The 22,315-nt window shown below is 42.5% G+C and overlaps 1 protein-coding gene across 1 annotated transcript; it reads right to left on the bottom strand.

Moving 5' to 3' along the window:
* Window positions 1–17,380: 17,380 nt before the first annotated feature.
* PRDM8 (PR/SET domain 8) lies at window positions 17,381–21,546 on the bottom strand. The gene is made up of 3 exons (XM_047092081.1): window positions 21,328–21,546; window positions 20,097–20,328; window positions 17,381–19,684 (listed from the first exon to the last, which is right to left on the bottom strand). Exons 1-3 carry the CDS (start codon window positions 21,544–21,546, stop codon window positions 18,078–18,080), a joined length of 2,058 nt encoding a protein of 685 aa, XP_046948037.1. The 3' UTR covers window positions 17,381–18,077.
* Between the last annotated feature and the right edge of the window lie 769 nt (window positions 21,547–22,315).

Raw genomic sequence — 22,315 nt, 5'->3', positions numbered from 1 at the left:
ATGTTACTTCTTGCACAAGTAGTGACACTAACAATGTAATAGCAGCCTGTGAACATGTTTATGCTATTCAAACCCTTAAGCAAAGGAATAAAAGATAAAGTATATCAAATATCACATTGTAAAGTCATTGCTTTTTAAATTTTTTTTTCAACGTTTATTTATTTTTGGGACAGAGAGAGACAGAGCATGAACAGGGGAGGGGCAGAGAGAGAGGGAGACACAGAATCGGAAACAGGCTCCAGGCTCTGAGCCATCAGCCCAGAGCCCGACGCGGGGCTCAAACTCACGGACCGCGAGATCATGACCTGGCTGAAGTCGGACGCTTAACCAACTGCACCACCCAGGCGCCCCAAGTCATTGCTTTTTAAAAAGTAGTTCAAAACATACCTCTCATGGATTACAAGAGAAATTAAATCAAGAAAGATGAAACTCAGAGATATGTCAACAGGTGTTAATATTGGATATTTTTCTTCAGCACTAGGGTTTGTGGCAAGAAGCAGAAATTGAATGGCTGCTTCTAAGTCCTAAGAAGGCTGGACATCTCCAATTCTTTCATTCTAATACAGCATTGTGGGTTTGAGCCCCACGTAGGGCTCTTTGCTGACAGCTCAGAGCCTAGAGCCTGGTTCAGATTCTGTGTCTCCCTCTCTCTCTCTGCCCCTCCCCTTCTTGCTCTCTCTCTCTCTCTCTCTCTCTCAAAAATAAATAAACATTTTAAAAGTTTTTTAAAAAAAGCTTGGGAAATAGACACATGTTGCTAGTGTTCAAATAGTGACATTGAAAAAATAATATAGATTCAATTAGGTATCCAAGAAAATCATTTAAAAAGTCACAGTAGAAAATATATTTGATATATAAGAATATATGACCCCAGTGTCAGAAAGATTTCTGAAAAAAACAACTTTGAGGAATAGCAGAAATTTTTTCTGGGAAGAAACGAAATTTCCAACAGTGGAAACAGAGACATGAAAGATTCAATGACGGGAATCAAAGCTAAATTTTTCTGTTTTTAAGGGAAGTAAGTTGAAAAGTGACCTCTAGTGGACTAGCCTTCTATATAAAGCTGGCTTTTTTTATTTTGAAAAAAAAAAAAAAAACTAAAAGTTTTTATTATGAATGTAAGTTGCTGAGGACATGGAATCTGGATGGTGTATTTAAAAACACTGCAACATTGTATTTATTGTGATTGCTTCCAAAGTTTTAAAAGCATTATTACAAAAGTTCACGAATTCCCCTGATATGTTATATATTTAAAATAACATAAAGTTTAAAAAGTGCTTTTCACATATGGAATAGCACTTATGGGCCAAAAAAGCATCTTCAGTATGATTAGGACAGTTTAGATTCAGGACACGTGATTGGTGAGATCTCATTAGCCCATGCATTTGTGGGCCTGATATTTCCTTTCTTTTACCTCCCACATTGCTGGTCAATGGCACACCTCCGCAAGACTGACCCCACGGCATACGCTGGTTTCTTACATTCTAAAATAAGGCTAATCCTCTCCAGGAGCCCAGATCCTCTGCTGAATAAGTGCCATAAACCAGCACCCCTTGTTTTCCAACTTCAAGATCTTGAAGGAAATTTGTTAAAAAGCACAGATTGGAAACGAAATAGTGATTTATAGTACTCTGATGAAATAGTAAAAGTAGAAGAGATCCTCACCACATTAAAGATGAGATTTCTCTTTGAAAAGCACAATAAAATAGTTCTTTAAAAAAGAAGGAGAATCATTTCTTAGACAGCAAAATAAGATGAAATTCATTGAGTAAAAAGAAAGTGTACTCAGAAACCATGTTTCCAAGTAAACATAGAAATTCTGTGCAAGTTCCAAAGAGCATAGAAAATTCCCTGAATAAATCCTTTTACTTTTTCTAAACCCAAGAAAATTGTCAAATCAGTAATCACCTTGAGATTAGATTTTTAGAAGGAGAACTTGATAGGTCTTCCTCAACTAATATAACATAATTTTATAGGACTACTGAGATTTCTGTAACTGTTGAAAATCTCTGCTAGTTCAACCCCACACCCATTCAAAGAAATATTAAATGGAATGAAGTGTCTAAGCTTAGTATTACTTTCACTTACTTTTCATATACAACTTCCAATTTAATTCGGGCTGAAACTAAATTAAACAAGGATTGAATTTTACCCTCTGATCCCGTGTTTTGTTCTTTCTCTTTCCTCAACTCTCTTAGAATGGAAACTACAGAACCTTGAGTTTTCTATCCTTACTGGTTCAAATTCTTCTGGCACCTAGGTAATCTAGAAATAAGGAGACTCGAAAGGCTATTTAAAGAGATAGCATAATTCTTTTCCAAAGTCAAACATAGATACTTGAAAATATCCTCTATAGAATCATTTTTAGAGCTCCAAAATGATAATATGTTAATAAAATCCATGCTTTCATTATTTTTGAATACAGACTTTGTAGCGACCACTTGGTAATTTGTCTCACCAGTGTGTACAAATGCTCAGAATGTATTTTACGTCCTTAAGTAGCCAGCTTATCAGGACCTCCCACGCTGCTCGCTCTGAGCATGAGTGAGCAAACAGGTCTGGTGCTGTGCCCTACAGGCCAGCATTCCTGGGCTCCACCAGACCACCAGGGAAGGGAGCTCCCTCGAGTGGTGAGCTTCCAAAGGAGTCTGGGGAGTGGATTTTTCCCCAAGATATTTAGGGGAGATAGGGAATCTATGCTGACAAGTGGAGGAACCCTTGGTTCAGACTCTGACTTCTTTTGTCTTACTTTCTCACCTGCAGTTCTCAGGAAATGAAACAGTTTATATCCCAGGATATCTCCTTTCATAGTTTCCCAACAACATCCTCTTCTTACAGAAAGAAAGGAGATGCCTCCCTTTATTCACAAAAGGCAGAAAAGAGTTGACAGCCGTAAAGTTGAGAAACCACAAGAAAATGGAAAATTCAGAAAGGCCTATAAAGGGGAATTACGAAAATAACAATTTTCATGTATCTAGTGCCTACTATGTAGACCTCCATGCTTTTATCTGCAATCTTGATAACAACCCCGTATGGTGGTCAATATTCTAGCTTACAGGGGAGAAAACAAGTTCAGAAAAGTAAGCTGGCTTGCCAACAGGACACATCGCAACAGAACACTACTGAGTGGTAAGGCCAAGGCCTTTCTGACCCCACGACTCCTTGTTTTTGCTGTTCATCCCAACATAGCCCAGAAAAGCAAGGAAGGGGGGTGGTCATTCCTTAAGTCACCAGTAATCTCAATGTCTGAATGATCATTTTTATTAGCTGCCTAGCCAATAATTCTAGACCCTGACTTCAGTTTCGTTCCATCTGTGATCTAAAAAAAAAAAAAAAAAAAAAAAAAAAAATCAATAACAAAACAAACTAAAATGAAGACTTGTGACTTTTCTCAAGCCACCTAGAAACCAAATGCATCCACTTAAGCACACAGAGATAGTAAAGATATCAGATATGAACCCCAAATGAAGGCTCTATCTCTAAGGCAGATATGGAAGGCATTCAGGTACCTGATGTAGCCTGTCAATTAATATACGTTTTAGAGTGCAGCAATAAGAGGTCAAAAAAATTGTCCTGATTTGAGATTTTAAGAAAGAAATGAAGACTTTGAATCTCTGAGGCATTTAACTCTTAGAACACTAGAATATTCTACGCTGCTTGCCAAATGGATGTTTGGCTGAATACAAATAAGTTTGTTATCATACATATGCATAAACGTGTACAACAGAATTGAGGGTTAATAAGACATTTTACACCTAAACAGACCAATATTTTGTCTGAAACAATCATTGTCAGTTTTGCCTATATTTCTGGGACATTTTACCATCTTAGCACTCTGAATTCTAAATACCAGCCATATTTCCAAATTATTTCATTATATTGCAAACTCTTTCAATTATGAGCCAGAGAAAATGCTTAGAATTTAACATGTATGACTTCAGAAATCTCTTCTCATTTAATGTGACAAAACCTTTAACTTTCTTTTTTTATGTTTATTTATTTATTTTTGAGAGAGAGAAAGAGAGAGCATGAATGGGGCAGGGGCAAAGACAGAGGGAGACAGAGAATCCCAAGCAGGTTCCCCTGAGCTCCACGCAGGGCTCGAACTCACCAACCGTGAGATCATGACCTGAGCCGAAAACAAGTGTTGGAAGCTTAACTGACTAAGCCCCCCAGGTGCCCAAACCTTTAACTTTCTTAACTCCACTTCCTTGGAATGTGTATCAGATGAATGGGCATTTAGATAATAAAAAGAAAAAAAAATCAGTGTAGTCAAAACAAAGTTACCCTATAGAGAATCCTTTCATGAGGCTGCACTTAGGATTCCTTCATTAACTGAAATGGAATATTTTAATTTTAGATTACTAGAGAGGGGATATCTCACCATTACATATGCTATTTAGTACTGTTGCAGTACAATACAAGGAAAATGCTATCTTTTTTTTTTTTAATTAATGTTTATTTATTTTTGAGAGACAGAGATAGAGACAGAGCGTGAGCAGGGGAGGGACAGAGAGAGAGGGAGACACAGAATCCAAAGCAGGTTTCAGGCTCTGAGCTGTCAGCACACAGCCTGAAGCGGGGCTCAAACCCACCAGCTGTGAGATCATGACTTGAGCTGAAGTCAGATGCTTAACCAACTAAGCCACCCAGGCATCCTGGGAAAATGCTATCTTTAAGAAAATAATAATAGTAATCAGTTGACAAATGTATGTGGCAAAAAAAAAACAGATATATTAAATTATGCTGAAATTTAAGTGGTAGATCAATCTTAGAGGGTTTTTTTCAAACCTACTGAAATTGCTTCCTTAATGACATGTGTCATGATCTTTAATTTGTCCTTTTCCATCCAACTGTTATTTCAGGCATACAGTATCCTCTTCCAGATTTTATTGCTAAAGCTACCTACCTAAGGAATTACAAGACACATAATAAGCTGGCAACATTGATAATGAAAGTGATGTGAGGCAGCCATATAATCTGATAGAATAAAGAATGTTTCACTTTATTCACTGATTTTTTTACCTCTGAAATTAGGTAGATCTGGTTACTAAACTATTTGTATTAAAAAAGCAATAGAGTAGAGACAGTTGTTCATTCTAAGAAGGCAGGTAGTTTCCAGCTTGGTGTTTGAGACTTAGAACATTATTTTTCTGCTGTGTTGCTTGTTTAAAAAGGAAGTAAATAGATAAATGGGCAACAAATACTACAAAATGAATCTGAGAATAAATATTACTAAAGAGAACATACAAAGAGTTTCTAGGAAGCAAAAATGAGACACTAGAAGTCTTCTCTGTTCCTCCTAGTTGTTAAAAGCAACTTTCCCAGACTTTATTCAAAATAAATGTGCTCTGGGAAATTAACTTTCATTCTTACTTTCTTCCTTCCTTCCTTCCTCTCTTTCTTTCTTTCTTTCTCTTCCTTCCTTCCTTCCTTCCTTTCTTTCTTTCTTTCTTTCTTTTCTTCCTTCTTTTTCTTCTCCCCCCTCCCCCACCCCCTTTCTTCTTCTTCTTCTTCTTCTTCTTCTTCTTCTTCTTCTTCTTCAATGGGATAAAAGAAGGAAGAAAGAAAGGAATTTACTAGAAATCATATAATTAGCTTTCTTGAGTACCTTATCTCTGGACAAAGTCTCAAACAGAAGTTTGATATCAATCTTTCCTATGTCCTCTATTTTATTAGTGCTTGTATAAATGCAGTTTTTCACATCTAATTATTTAAAAGTTGAGTGAATCTAACAACCTACCTTCCTATAGTATTTCATGACACCTGCTAGTTTAGCATACTTCCTTATGTCCCATAGACATATTGACATTTTCACATGAAGCCCCTCCTGTTTGAAAGGGAAAGACTTCTGTGTTTATGCTGTAGAGAACAAGATTGTATCCAAGAATTTAAGTTAATAATGTGATAAATTAAGCTCCCAAAATCACATCATTTGAAATACGACCTTTCCAGAGGGCATACACATAGTAGGGTTAACTACTTAAGGCTTGTGACATTCTTGGAACATACCAAGGGCTATTAAAAGGGAAGTGTCCTTAAATTCTCCTTTCCTTTCCTGGCCTATGGCAAGAAAGACTTATAGAATTACCAAGTGGTTAATGCCATCCTTCATGGTTATTAAAGGTCAGCAACAGTAAATCAGTTAATAGCAACCTTCTAAAAGTTTAGGACAGGAAACAATAAAGGATGCTATAACCAAATAGAAGCTGCAAGGATAACTTAGCTGGGTAGAATGTAATTGCAGAAATTAAAATTAGCCAGGTCACCTTACTCTTAGGGGGGAAAAAAAACAACCCTGGGAACCTGGCAACCAAATAAATAGATGGGAACTTCCTTTCCATTAACAAGCTTCTTTTAGTTCTGTGCTGCAATGTTATTCCAAAGACACACACCTATTAACTCACCAACACTGTTCCCTAAACTAAGTTGGGTACTCACATAATTCTTAAAAAGACCCTGAGCTTAATAACTATAAGCATGTACTATAGATATATGATCTGATCATATTATAATTGAAAATATCTGATCAGTTATGTAGTTCAATACCATTTTTTCTCCGATAAGGAAACAGGTCCAGAGCTGTGGCTCGTCCAAGTTTAATCATATAGTCGTTTGCTATACTCCTAACCTTCTGTGCATAGTAAATATTCATTATATTTGCCTGTAAATACCTTTGTCATTTTAGCTAATTGTCCTTGAGAAAGATTATGCTCAACTTAACCACTCATCATATAACAGTAGCATTTGTATATGAGTAGTTGCTAAATAAAAATAAAGAATACATATAACTTAAAAGTTAAAAATAATATAGCAGCTAAATGTGGAAGACATCATTTAATTAACAAAGTGTAGTTATTCAAGATCAAAGAACATTTTTAAACATTTCTTGTACTAAGCATTTTGTGGTTTAAAAACTGAATGACAACCAAATGATTCAGCCTATTTTCCACTAGGTGGCAATATATCTTTTTCTTTATAGTCTAAATATGTTTTTCCAGGGTATGTTGAAAATACTTGAGTAGTTTCTCTTTGAGTAGACCCAATTGAAAATTAAGACTAAGGAAATATTAAGAAAGAGGCATGAGAAATTAGGGATATATTGGATAGGTGACAGGGTTGTCTTATAAAACGCAGAATTAAAATTAAAATAATAAATTCTGTTTCATGTATACTCATAATTAAAATTTACACTAAATTTACATGACCACATTAAAAATTTGGTAGTAATTTATTGTTTAATTAAAATCAGGCTTGCTATTTATGATTAGTAGCCAAAAGCCCTGGAAATTTTCTTAGTGCTGTCAACTTAAAACAGCATCCTCAAAATTAGGTCATAGTATTTTAAATTGCGTTACTTATTTCACAGCTTATCTTTAATCAGGACTGTGAAAAAATACTCATTAAATCATTTTCTTTTTAGTTTATTTGTATCCGTGCAAGAGATAAATTGGTTCTGAACAATAATAAGACAAACTATTTTCTTTAAAGTCAGTTAGGTTTCTGAAAACTATTCAACTAATGTATTTGTTGCTGGGGCCATCATAGCACAACACCACAAACTGGGGGACTTAAACAATAGAAATTTATTCTCTTACAATTCCAGAAGCATAAAAGTCCAAGGTCAAGATGCTGACAGTGTTGGCTTCTTTTGAGGCTTCTCTTTTTGGAGCAGATTGCAGCCTTCTCCTTGTATCCTTACATGGTTGTTCCTGTCTTGTCTATGTCCTAATCTCCTCTTCTAAGGACAGCAGTTATACTGGATTATGGTCCAACCTTATGGCCCTCTTTTACCTTAATTACTCCTCTAAAGTCCTCATCTCCAAATACAGTCACATTCTGAGGTACTAGGGGCCTAGGACTTTCACATATGAATTTGAGGAGTATGAATATGAATATGAATATCAGTCCATATTTCTAAACAGAGGTATTGTGGTATAGAACCAAGAATCCCAGATTAAAAGTCAGAGTTCTAGACCTAAGGAAATACCTTAAAGATTATCTAATCCACTGATTCTCAACCCCTGCTGCACAAAAGAACTTTTAAAGCACAGCTGCACCTGGTACCCCATCAGATATTCTGATAAACTGATTTGGAGTGGGACCAGTCAAGAGTATTTTTTAAAACTTTCCTTGTGTTTCTAACAGAAGACTAGAGTGGAGAACCACTGGTTCAGATATTTCCCAAATGTGGACAGTGAATCACACAGAGAGTTTATTAAAATGCAAATTCTTATACATAGGCCACTGTTGCCTTCATTCTGAATCTCCAGAAATGGAGCCAAATCCATTTATCAAGTGCCCTAGTAATTATTATAACCCAAACGTCTGAGAAGCTCTGATCTAACTCTCATTTTACAGGTGAGAAGACCGGAGCTTGCAGAAGTTAGTTCATGCAAGGTCACGCAGCTGGGGAATGGCAGAGCCAGAAGCAGATTAGACGTTCCATCTCCTGCAATTTAATCGAATTATTTCAGCAGGATTCTCTGTGCTAATGAAGAACTGTAGGGACCTAAAATCATCTTGTAGCTCTGGCTCAGTTTCAGGTTGTACCTATCTTTCAATTTAGGCATATCCTGACAAATCTAGAAGCCCAGTAGGCTAGGACAAGATTCTTATAGCTACGTTTACATTTTAAAAATGCATTTCAGGAGCCCATAACCTGGTCAGGGATAACAGGCAACATCAGGGCTGATGGGTTACTGTGGGTGCTGCACTACATCTGGTGCTACGAGGCTCTTCTGGTCCCACCCCCTCGGATTTGGATCTGAGTCTCTAATGGCGATGGTAGTACAAGTTAGCAAACTCAGTGAGATGAAGCCAGCAGAGGAGGGGTCTATTTCCGGGGCACCAGTAGCTTCTGTAGTCCGAGCTGGTGGCTGGTGGCTTAGACTCACTCACCATCAGAAAATAGCAGTCTCTGTGCAGGCATGGGCTGTCAGAGAAGCAGCAGTGGTTGACTGGGAGTTGGAACAGGGAGCAAACTGTTAGTTTAAGAGATTGTCAATTCTGTTGCTAATATCCATTCAAAATCCATGGGTAGAGAGAGTCCTTAGGAGTTTAGTGTCAGAGCCTGATGGGTGAAGGCCATGAACGGACATCTACAAATAAGTTGTAACACAATTTTAGAAAACCCCAAATTATTGAAAACCCCCCAAATAAAAAGCAAACCCCTCAAGGGGTGATGATCCACGAACATTTAAAAATCTTTCCATAGAGGCAGCTGGGTGGCTCAGTTGTAAGCATCTGACTTTGGCTCAGGTCATGATCTCACAGTTCGTGAGTTCGAGTCCCACATCAGGTGAGCTTGAGCCCTGCTTCTGGTGAGGAGGAGCCCTTCTTTGGGTTAGCCCTGCTTCTCTCTCTCTGCCACTACTGGGATTCTCTCTCTCTGTGCTCCTCACTCATTTGCACCCTCTCTCTCTCAAAAAATAAGTAAAAATAAAATAAAATAAAATAAAATAAAATAAAATAAAATAAAAATTGTCCATAAAGATTGAGCTTAAAAGTTTTCTTAAACAGAGCCTTTCTTATGAATTTACGCATGTTTTGTTGTTGTTTATACAAATGACCCAGGCCTGAACGGGAAAGAAAGAGCAAAATGTTGACATGTTATCAATCACCAGGAATTAAAAATTGATCTGAAACAAAGACAGAGCATCACTGAAGATTGAAAAAAAAACAACAACAAAAAAACTTTTACTGTATATTTATAACACTGTAATTCAATTTAGGCTCAGTATTTCAGAAACATAGCAAGGTTCTAGACTGAGGTACTCATATATTTTAATTTGTTTCCATAGGGCTAATTATAGCTTAAACCCTTTGCAGTGTTTCTCAAAGTGTGGATCAAGAACCACCTGTTCTGGGGGTGTCTGGGTGGCTCAGTCAACTGAGTGTCTGACTTCTGCTCAGGTCATGATCTCACAATTTGTGAGTTCAGGCCCCACTTTGGGCTCACTGCTATTAGCACACAGCCTTCTCCTTCAGATCCTCTGTCCCCCTCTCTCTGCCCCTTCCCCACACTCTCTCTCTTTCTAAAGTAAATAAACATTTAGAAAAATCTTTTAAAAAAGAAAAAAAAGAACCACTGCTCTAGAATCACCTAGGATGATTACTTAAAACACAAGATTCTGGGACCCTAATGAGATCTATCCGATTTCTGGAAGTTCATCTGGGAATCTGCATTTTTAACAGTTAGTAGATGATTTACAGAGACCTCTTACCCAAGGAATATATTCCTCTATAATGTCCTATAGACATTATTGCTTTTCTGGGAAATATTACTTTTCTATTATCACTACTCTGTGAGCTCTTAATATCTATCATTTCCAACGAAAATTTCTGAGAATGGGAGTTTTGGGGAAATTACCTTCTATTGGAGTTGTTTCCTTAGGGCTAAGGAAATTGTGAAGTCATTATCAGAGGTCCTCTCTCTTCAGTATCTTTATCTGTCTTCCAGTTGACCATGCTCTTGGATCCCTGAGCAGGCTGTTGTAAAGAGTTATGACAGCGACTCAGAAACTGTACATATTAAGCTTTAAATTCTTTCTCCTGAAATGTGTTCAAAGGAAAGCCACCAACCCAGAGAAGAGAGAAATCTGTGGTATCTGAAATCCCAAGTCCTTCTTTCTGAACTGTCAAAAAATTGGCTTAATACTGGGTCACCTGGCTGGCTCAGTCAGTAGAGTACATGACTCTACATCTTGGAGTTGTGAGTTCGGGCCCTATGTTGGGCGTGGAACTTACTTAAAAAAAAATTGGCCTAATATCAAAATAAATGTATTTTGAATATTTAAAGGATTTAAGAAATTCAGATGTGAGCTGCTGGCAATCATGTAACTTGATGAAACTTGTTTTACTATGCTATTATCTTCACTATGCATGGAATTCAATTTTTGAGAGGTAAGTTTTCTAAATATCTCTCTGGTTTTATGTTTAGGCATGTTTGGAAGCTTAATAAATACTTTCAAGTGCAGCCTCAAAATTAAAAAAAAACTTCTGATTTGGAAGTCGTTTTAAGCATTATCACCCCAGGAAGAGAAGTTCTGCTGCATAACAATGCCTCGTTCTTCTTTAGACAGTTCTAAAATTAGAAATGAAGCTCAAAGTAAACTAATGGAGGGAAAAATACCTTCATGTAAATTCAAACGTTTTTTCTTTGCTATTTACTCATACCAGTGGGAATTTGGTATGCCACCCTTTTGCTGGAGGGGAAAGGACTAAGGGGGAACTAATAAAGCCTAAAGGCAGAGGCAGAGGAAGAAGGAAGTTCTGAGCTGGAACTCAGAGAGCAGATTACATGTCTATGGGGATAAGCTTCAAGGCAGTCACTATTTACCTCTACCAACTCTGCTAAAGTAAATAGTTTTACCTGTACTCTCTCCAGCAGCATTTTAATGAGAACTTCTAATTTACCCCTCTTTCTAAGAGTGACTCTGCAATAATAGTTCCTTTATTTTCTTTCCTCCATCCTCATTTGGCTCCCACACTGAACCCCTGAGCCTACAGAAGCTTAGGGATATTAAGAGTTTTTAACTGAATGATTTGCATCGATTTCTGGGCTGGGTGTCGCTGTTAGGCTATGTTTGTCTTTCTCAAAGACCCAGTGAAATCTTGCCAGAGGGGAAAACAGATCTTAATTCATTTGTTTGTCTGGGAGAAAAGAAGTCATCAAAAGCTTTTTTTAAAAAAAAGTTTCACACTTCACAAAAAAGTAACTAAACGCAGAAAAAGCTACTCTGAGTTCTACAAGGGATGGTGTAACCCTGGCACACCCATCCAGAGATGAATCCCCAGACAAGAGTGTAATCATGCTACATTTCTCCAGATTTCAACCCCCAGAGCAGATGTGCTCTGGGATCCCGGTCAAGGTTGAGACCGTTTTCTGGATTCCTCCCCTGAAACCCACACTTCTGCTTTTCTCCAGAGGCGGGGAGAAGGATGAGAAGTATGTGGAATTGGTAGCTGGACATCTGCAGACAAGTGAAGGGATAAAGAACTGATAGTTATGTTTGTCCCATGGCTTTTTCTTCCAAATGTAATTCCTTTTCTTGGTTCACACACACACACACACACACACACACACACAAAATCTTAATATTTCTCTGAAGAGTTTATTTCTTGAAGAATTTGGGAAAAAGAAAAAGATATTGTATGTATCCTTCAAATCTCTTTAAAAGCCAGGAAATGTATAATGAAATAATGCACTGTCGCTTAAGATCCATTTAAAAACACTAGGAAACTTGAGCTGGAGTCAGGGGTCCCTGCCAGATCAAAACTCAAAATCAGACCAGCTGTTACTCCCACTTCTGCTTAAAAACGAGCAAAGATCACTAAAGGAAATTAAAATCACAAAAGATTTCTTATGGAGGTAATAAAGCATCCTAACCACCTAAGGAAAGTAAGTTAAGGCTAAAAGCATATCTCTTTCACCAACAGGGAAGACAGTCATATATAATAAATGAAAAGCTTCTACGTGAATGATTTGGTTTGCTATTCAAGACACAGTTGTGTGATAAGACCAGAGGTGGTATTATTCACAAGTTCAAGTAAAATAAACTGAGACGCATGCATGGAAAGGCCACAAATTTTGGAGCAGGCCGTCTGACTTAGAAGTCATTATTCTTTCCATTACCATGTATTAGATTCATCTTTTTGTTCCAAGATGACAGCCATACTCACCACACAATCCTAAAACACGAAGGAGTGGAGCCCTTAGCAGGCTTCTTCTTGGGTAGGTTGTGAGAATTAATACAAATAGACAAATGAAAAGTACTGAAAACAATGCCTGCCTGTTGTGTGCCTGTGTATGTGTGTACTAAATTGGATATGTACACTGGTATATGTAAGTATATATGTGTGTATATAATATATATATGCCATGTGTAAAAACATGCATACATATATATTTCAGTACACACACACATACACACATAGCTTGAAAAGGGATAAGTAAATAATAATGAGTATAACCAGGTTAGCTATTTACATAGGACACTTTACCAGACCTCTAATCCTACAGATTTTAAAAAAAGAATTTCTTTATGGAACTTTTTCTTCAGTTTCCTCATCTACCACCACTGGAGAATAGATGTGTTTCTGAAAAGTTTTAAGTTCTTTTTTTTTTTTTTTGATTTATTAATGTTTATTTATTTTTGAGAGAGAGAGAGTGAGCAAGGGAGGGGCAGAAAGAGAGGGAGACACAGAATCCGAAGCAGACTCTAGGCTCTGAGCTGTCAGCACAGAGCCCAACTTGGGGCCTGAAGCCACCAACCGCGAGATTGTGACCTGAGCCAAAGTAGGACACTTAACCAACTGAGCCACCCAGGCACTCCTGAAAAGTTTTAAGTTCTAATTTAAAGTAAGAAAAACTAAAGTTCCCTTAGGGATGGGATCTGTGAAGTAGAGAGTCAAAATGTCTGTTCTCCCTGCCCCACCAGATTACAAAGTCAGGGGGCATTCAAGCCCACTAGTCTAAGAGATAGCTTCCGGCCTCAACATTCTAGGCCTCATGGCCGACCTGTCAACCAAAATGCATGTGGAAGAGAAAAAGGAGGTGGCCCAGCTTCTCATTCCATTTCCAGTTCATAAAACTTCTGGGCAGGCTAAAATTATTACACCTGGCGAGGTGTTTTTGCGCCTCCAAGGGAAGACAATGACATTTCCAAGCAAGGCCAAAAGCATATCAATTCAAAAGCCAGGCAAACTGCTTCTTCTCCTAGGAAGAACTTGTTGTAGAAGTGTGTGTGTGTGTGTGTGTGTGTGTGTGTGTGTGTGTGTGTCTAGGGGGAACTGGCACGTGTCCATCCCTTTGAATCCCCAGATCAGGTGTGGGGGAGTCCTCAATACCCAGTAAGTTGACAGTAAAGTCTCCTGTTGGGCTGGTGCTGCTCCCAGAAAAGTCGGTTGCCTGGATGGCTGAGAATCAGCAAGGGCAGGCTTCTATGAAAAACTCCAGGAATGTCTCAAATCTTCAGAAATGCTTGAGACATGGAGGTGAGGAGGGATTGAGGTAAGGGGAGACAGAACACACCACGGTAGGAGCCAATAATGATTTCAGAACACGGGACTGGGCAAGGAGAAAAAAGAAAGAAAATCTAAATCAAACCCCCCGCCCCCCGCCCCCCGCCCCCCGCCTCCGACCCCACCTCCCGGGGCCGGATCCTTGCTCGCGCGTTGGCCCCAAGCTCCGTGAGTCGGCAGTGGTCTGCCCCAGGGGACCGGTCTCTGGCTCTCCGCAAGGTCTTGGCTGTCAAAGGGGTGTGCACGGATAGTGGGTGGAAAGAGAGCGAGAGGTAGGAACCTCCGGATCCACCCGGCTAGGCCGCTCTAGGGCTCGGGTCCTCGGAATCGGGATGGGTGGGGGAGTACTTCCTGGACGGTTACTGGTCACGGCGCCTAAGGGAGAAGCTGCGGGGAGGGAACTAGGGCTCCCTAGTTGAACCCTAGCCCTGCAGAACTAGGGCTAGAACACCTGTCCCCCACCCCCACCCCGTCCACCTCGGCGCGGAACTGCGGCGGCAGACGGGTGCTTGGAACTGGAGCGATTGGCGGCCACTGCAAAACTCGAGACTCTGGGCCTCCAAGAGCCGAATAACCTAGAAGTGGGCCCGGGACCTTGGGAACTTTTCTCGGGCGGGTCGGGTTTCGGTCTCCCCTCTGAAACGCCTTGGAACAGGTGCAGGATCTGCGTGTCTTCTGGGGCCCTTCAGTTGCCCAGCCTATGGGCGTAAACTATACCCTGCAAGCAGATCCTGGGAAATACAGGCGTCCCCCCACCTCTCCCCGCCCTTAGCCTACCCCACTGACAAAAACCAAAAGAGGAGAGGGATTCGGAATCTGCTCAGAGAGCACGCTTGGAGATCGAAGGCCCTAGGCACCCGGCATTCTGCCCCCGACTGGGACAGAGCAGATCCTGGAGCAGCAACCGGTCTATTTCCCTTTCCCCGGTGTTTAGAACCTTCGGTCTCAGGGCTGTGACCTCAGGCCACCTGCCTGAACTTCCGCTGACCAATACAGCTGCAAGCCTGCATGACCTTGTGACCTTGTTACCTTTGCAGCTGTGAGCAGACATCTATGCCCCTGGCCTCAGTGACCTCGGCTAGCTGGGCAGATGGGTGAGGCTATGGAATCTTAGAAAGTCTCATCTGAGAAAATTCAGACGTGGAGAGAGTTAACATACATCAGAAAGCTTGAAAATGCAGCATTAAAATGAAACATTTCTCAGTTTGCCTTGGCTGAAGGCAGACTAGCTCTGAGCACCCTTCCCCTAATAATTCCCGCCAAAAAGATCTCATGGGCAAATTGATCAGCACAGGAGCCCAGCCCTCAAGTATCTGCTGTGAACACACCTACCTGCATTGCCTGGGCCGTAGCTCAGCCAAGATTGAGCATTATTCCTGATAGTGTGACTAAATTAACGATCATACAAAAGAAAACACAAGGGAAATCTACACATATCCTTCAAACTACATGTTTCCAGACTTTACAAAAAGCAGCATCTACTTACCTTTTTCTAGACCTAAGTTCATCTCTGAATCCCCAATAGGTAACAAAGCCAGCTGATGAAGAGGAGATTCTGGACGACTGGAACAGAAACATAGGGGCATTTAAGTTTTGGGGGGGGGTTGTTTTGGAAAGTAAGGCCCCAAGCAACCTGTGTTGTTTGTTGGTGGGCTGGTTTTAAAGATATTTTGCTCGAAAGATCCACTAGCATCTCAGATATGGACAATTTAGTTAGCCTCTCAAGCATTGTGATTTAAGGATCTCCTGAGGCCCATGTTTCATTTGTCTCCAAATACCTTTCTCACTTCTTGCCATTGAATTTGCTTCATGACCATTCTTGGTCTTTTCTCTACACATTCCCCTTTAGATTTCATTGGGACCCGATTAGCCCATTAGCAAAAATAATTCCCCATTGCTAGAAGTAGTTTAACCTGCCTCACTCATTGTGTAGATGAGAAAACCAAGATGCAGCTAAATCAAAGGATGCCAGTAATGATGCAGAGTCATGTTAGTCACGAATAACAGTTAGAACTGAAATTTTGGTCTGTTCTCATTCCACTTTACTGGGGATTAGTGTTTCACATCGTCCAACTGTTGCCTGTGAAAACTGAGAACAGGCCTCAGAGTAATGTGGCACAGAACAGTACTTAGATGATAAGAAAGTCAACCTACTTTTCTGCCAAACAGGGTTCACACTGTGGATACAATTCTTTGCCCTACCCCTGGTCTTTGCTTGATCCCTGCCCTAATCATAACTTTTTCTGTGGTCACCTTAAGATAATGAAGGCTTTGAAATCTTTTTAGAGGGGGAACCATTGAATGCCTTCAGTGAGACAATATGCAATTTTCATTCTTCAGACTTTTTCACAGATGTCCTTCTGACATAGGGGAAGGCTGGCAAGATGTGAAGAAAGAAAAAATAGGAAAGAATACCTCCTGTGATAGATAAACCAGTGTAGTATTTGTTAGGGGAGTGTTTGTGGATTAATGGATTAAATGCATGCTACTGTAAGAACTAAAGGTTCATCATTTATTTGGTTTTGCACCTAATGGTTGCTGAAGAACTTAACTAAGAATTATCCATATGTGAAGAGTACAGAGAGACTTTTCATAAGAGGAGGAGCAGAAAGAGGAGGAGAATTCTCAGATTCCTCTGTATGGTAATTCTCCAGGACTGGTCCCCCCCCCCCCCAACTACCACCCCACAAAGGCTGTGCAGTGCAGCTGCTCAAGCCTTTAGAGGGAAAGCTGAGCCCGGCAATACATAGACTATCATGGTCATTTCACCTTGGTTTCTAAAGAAACTCCCCCATTGGGCCTCCTAATAGGTAGTGACAGAATGCTGAAGGACTCTAGAGGACAAGATACTCCTCCATGTAGGCATCACTTAGTAGAATTAAAGTGGCCCTTTCATCTGGCTTCTCTGATCCAGGCCTGAAAATTGTCTCTGGCCACTCGTGAAGATGCTAATTACCCTACTGCTGAAAAGAATGCTGACATCCCACTGACAGGCTAGCTTCATGGCAGACATCTTTGTCTAAATGATTTGTCCTTATATGAAGAAGACCACCACTTTCCAGCTAAAGATGTTCCCAACAGTAATCAAGCTTTGTCTTCTCCCTTTTAGGCTCAGTATCAGCTTAGGGTGAATAAATATAAGTGGGACGGGATTAATTATCCCTCTTTTGCTACCATCTCCTCCTTCAGAGACTCAATGAAAATAGGTGGTCTCTACTCAAAGTGTAGCCCTGAGCTACAAAACAAGTATTTAAAAACACTTTCCAAATAATTGCTTTGAAGAAAATAGTCATTTATTGTCAAAGCATCCAACATACCTGGATAATCTATAAAGTTTAATAAATCTTTCCAGGGATAAAAGAAACACATAACTATTCAGACTCCATTTCACTGGCACAAAATTACACTTTGTATTAAAAGGAAATACATATTTACATAATGATGACATTCTTCATTGAAGTCCATAATCATTTCATGATACATGCACTTCCCCCTGGAAACTTAAATTGAATGGTGACCCCTTTTTATTTATTTTATTTTTTTTGTAAGAACACAAACTGTCATCAAGAAATGCAGAAAGCATCTCACCCTCCTCCTTTACTTTATATCTAAAATAAATTTTGCCCTTACATATAATTATTACATCTAAACCGTAAGTGCTTAATAATTTAAGTAGAAACGTATGACAAATGCATCAATATGTTGCAATATATGACATTTTTAAAAATGTACCTTTGTTTTTGGAAAGTGAAAATGCGTGCATTCAAAAGAAAACCCCTCGAACAACCCACCCAATCAAAAATCCACCATCCTGTCTTGTATGCGTGCGTGCGTGTGTGTGCGTGCGTGCGTGTGTGTGTCTGCGTGTATAATGCAGGTCTCGGGTAAACAGGTCAATGAGAAGGTTGGGGTGGCACGTGTATGTGTGTGTGTGTGTGTCTTTGGGTGCAGTGTTTCAGGTCACAAGGAGGTGGTGGATGTCCTCGTGTGTTTTTCCTGTAGGTGGCTTGACTGTGACTGTGCGCGCGTGGAAAGCTAGGGTCCTTTCCGTGTCAATTATGCGAGGTCATGTGCCTGGAGAGGTGGTGGCGCTCCCTGAAGGACTCATTGCAAATGGGGCACTTGAGTTTCTCCTCCCGCCGCCGCTTCACCAAGGGCTCCATCGCGTACTCCTTTTTGTGATGCGACCGCATGTGGTACACCAGGTCGGAGGTCATGCGGAAGGAGGCATTGCACTTGGCACACCAGTTCTGCGCGGGCAGACACAGCGAGGTGAAGGAAGGCGGCAGCAGAGTGAGCGCCGAGGGCAGCTGCAACTGCAGGGGCCCCGCGGCCGCCGCGGCCGCCGCCGCGGCGGCAGCGGAGCTCTTGGGCCAGAAGGCGGTGGCGTAGAGGAAGGGGTTCTGTTTGGGCAGGCCGCCGCCGCCACCGCTCGGCAGGGCCCCGCAACCTCCGTTCAGGTCCGCGGCCCCCTGGAGCTTCACGGCCAGAGGGTCGGAGGCGGCGGGGTAGAGTCTGGTGGGGCCCACGCCGTCCCCGGGGTGGCACGGCTCGAGCGCGCTCAGCTTCTGGCCCAGCACCAGCGGGGACAGCTGGGAGAAGGAGCGCGCCGGCTGCGAGAAGGCGCTCTTGCGCTCGTCCGACGCGGCGCCCTGGCCGCCGCCCGCTCCGCCGGAGGCCCCGGCGCCCGCGCCGCCGCCCGCCCCGTTGCCGCCCGCGCCGCCCAGCTGCGGCACCGAGGTGAAGGCGCTGCCCCGCGCCGGGCTGCCGCCCTCCAGCCGGCCGGGCAGCGGGCCCCCAGGCCGCGGGGCCAGCAGCTTGTCGGCGCCTGCCGGCGAAGCGGCCACGGGCGTGGAGGAGCCGCCGCCGCCGCCGCCCGCGTCCTGGTCTTCGGCGGCCGCGCCCCCGCCGTCGGCGGCCGCGTCCTCCTGCAGACCTGCCGCTCGAGCCGCCTTCTTCACCTCCACGAAGGCGCTGCGCTTGGCCTCGCCCGTCTCGGGGCTGGGCGGCGCGAAGAGGCGGCCGTTCTCTTCCAGGCTGAAGTAGCTGCCCGAGGCGCGGTACTGCTGCGGGGTGCACACCAAGTCCTCCTTGGAGGCGGTCAAGGGCCGCTCGGCGAAGCGGCCCCGGCCCCCCGCCAGCCCCACGCCGCCGCCCCCCTCCGCCGCCTCCTCCGGGAATTTCCTCTTCCCCTTGCCGCCGCCTGTGGCGTTGCCGTCGGGACTCAGCTCCGCCTCCTGGTGGCCGCCGCCGCCGCCGCCACCGAGGCCCCGGACGGGGGAGCAGCTGTTGCCTCCCCCCGAGTTTTCGAGCTCCCGGGCCAGGTTGTGAAAGTCCGTGGAGGGCTTGGCGCCGCCGCCGCCGCCTGCCGCGGGCTGGTTACTGCCCTCGGGGGAGGGGGCCGGGTAGTGGTGGATAGGTCCGGCTTTGCCGAACTTGGGGCCGGGGCCCAAGGGCGCTTCCTGTTGCTGCGGCTGCTGGTCTTTGCCACCGCCCCCGCCCCCGTGATCCTTGGTGCCCACGCCGCCGCCTTGCTCTTCTTGGGGGCTGGCATCAGCGCTGTGAAGTCTCTTGGGGCAGCGGAAGCGCAGATGCGCCACATAGGGGAACTCAAACTGGAAACGTTGGCTGCATTCCAGGCATGTGTAAGGGGACGACCCTGCTTAGTGAGAAAACACCACACACACACACACGCACGCACGCACACACACACACGTGCGCGCGCGCACACACACAGGCACACCACAGGATTACTAAGCATCGTCTCCAGACCAGTTTGCCATCACCCTTTTCACAAATCCGCCTTCATCTCTCAGGACCTGAGTGCCTGAGAAAAGAGTATCCTGTCCGACCTGATCTAACTTTCCCTCCTGATTTGGGGCGCGGGGGAGGAGTGCAGTCTTCAAGCCTAGTGTCCCCGATTCATCCTCACCTATCTGTCCCAGCTCGAAGTTTCCCTGCCCAGTCGCCCTAAGGGAGGAAAGACGCCAGTGCGCCCGAGGGAGCCCCCGCCTCTCCCTGCGTCTTCCCCGCTAGCGAAGGGCCCCGTCGCAGGTCGCGAGCCAACCTACCATTCATTTTGCTGTGGGATCTAGAGGGGCAGAGCAAGAGTAACTCAGTCAGTTCTTTCCCGTACCAAACTAGTAACTCCTCGTCTTTGGCAATCCTGCGGAGAGAGCGGTAAAACAGCTGTCCGTTTTTTATATAGGCTTCAAGGTTCTGTTCCTCTTTATCTCTGGCTGATTGGACGAGACGCAGCCACATGAGACCTTCCGAAGAACCATTTGCTGCTGAGGTGTCTACCTACAGTTTGGAAAAAAGAAAGAATACAAGGAGGTAGAGGATGGGGGTGGGGGGTGGGGGAGACTCCTGTGAGAGAATGAAGCCAGAGGAACCGGACCATTTCCTCTATGTTATTCTTTTCCAGAGAATTATCTGAGCTCAAGCTTAACCAAGACCCAGGTCGGCACCCATCTTCGTTTTTGTAACCAGGAGGCAAGATAACCGTCCTTTGAAACACTGTATCAATCATATAGATGAAACTGTAGTTTTCATATATTGGTGAGGAAATTTTTCCTTACAATTTAAATTAGTATTAACCACTTGAGAATGCACTTCTCAATTATCTCACATTACACAAGTGTGAGGGATTTTGTCTGTTTCTGGAAGTTAAAAAAGCAAGTTTAGATCTTAGAAATTATTCTGTGGCATTGATTCATCCTCCTAATTTTGCCTTAAACAATTAATAGTTTTTCTTTGGAAAGACAGAATGAGAGAGGAATTATATCTTGAAACTCATACAAATTTAATGCTGTTTTATTGTCAAGCCATTAACATCTTTATTAAATACAAATTCTGGGTACTAGCTAGCTTACTAGAAAGAGTAACATTTAGGAGAAAACTAGGCCTCCTAGGTTGGAACACAAATGCAGCCGATGCTTATAATAAAAGAACTTACAGAGAGTAGTTATTATGCAAACAGCTTCAACCCTGGTTGAAATCTGCCCCAAAGTTAAGGAAGTTGTGTTTATCACCAGGAAAGCCTAGGACTGAGGCAGCAATTTAGATATACCTGGTACTCCGAATCAAATTTTTGTCATTTATTCCAGAAATCAGTTGCCAATAATTTGAGTTTAATTTTTGTTTTTCTGTTTTTAATGTTTTGATCTGTTAAATAGGATGTCTCACATTATTTCACTTTATACATTCAGAACCTATCTCAGCTTGTCATTTGAATGATTCTTAGTCAGTTTTCAACAGGGCATTACCCTCATACCCTGTGCACCACTGGCCAAGACTTACCCGGAAGATATAGGGGACTGTTCTCTTGTCTGTGGACTTGAGCGCAATGAAAGCTATGCTGTCATACAGGGAAGTATGGCTCAGGATGCAGGGACCGAATATAGCATTCTCAGGGATGTCGCAGGTGGTGTAAACGCTGGTAAAAATATCTGTGAGACATTGCTGGACAGCCTTGGCATCTCCATCCCAGATGCCCCTCTGGATGCCTGAATCCTCCATCACTGGAGACAGATAACACAGGACAAGGAAACAATTTATATTACTCCTTTTGCCTCTATGAATCCAGGCAGAACATTTCAACTCTTAGACAAAATATTCTTGAATTTGCCTGATTTTTGCATAGCCTTTATTTCCAAAATAAAGCCAGTGGCAGATTAAGTCTGGAGCATTTTGAAAATGACAACTAAGGAGTACTTTCCTCTCCTTCCCACCCCTCACTCGCTTTTTAAGATAATTGGAAGAGTGGGAGCTCAGAGTGCACTGCTCTCCAGAAGGAAAACAGGGCTAGGAAAGAGAGATTGGGTTTTTGCATCAGCTTGGGGGAGGATGGGCCAGGATTTGGGACCAGATTGGGGAGAACAATAGGATTTTTTCTTTTTTCTTTCTTTCTTTTTTCTTTTTTTCTTTTTCTTTCTTTTTTTTTTTTTTACTAGCATATAGTTTCCTGACTGAAAATAACTTTCAACCCTTGGGAGAAAGCTCTTCTTCTCTCCTCTTGTTTATTGAACTGAGTGGCCAGGAGTTGATTTGTTTTGTTTTGTTTTTTTTCTTCCAAAGAGGGGAGCAGCCTTAGTGAGCAAGCAGAGACAGCCGAGCATGGCGAATGGATTTCAAGTGGAGTGTCTGGGCCACTGATTCTGTGTCAGCTAACCTTTCTCTGCAGCCTACAAGAGGGGACGTATGTCTGCTCATTACCATAATCCAACACTGTCCCTCCGAGGCTTTAATTAAAAGCAGCAAGCAGAGGTAATTATTTTTTTCTCGACAT

Source organism: Lynx rufus, unplaced genomic scaffold (genome assembly GCF_022079265.1).
Source record: "Lynx rufus isolate CCGP_SWC_20201006 ecotype Redwood Valley unplaced genomic scaffold, mLynRuf1.p SCAF_3, whole genome shotgun sequence".
Taxonomy (NCBI): Eukaryota; Metazoa; Chordata; class Mammalia; order Carnivora; family Felidae; genus Lynx; species Lynx rufus.
Note: the sequence above shows the minus strand (reverse complement) of the source record. Positions and strands in the feature narration are given on the sequence as shown.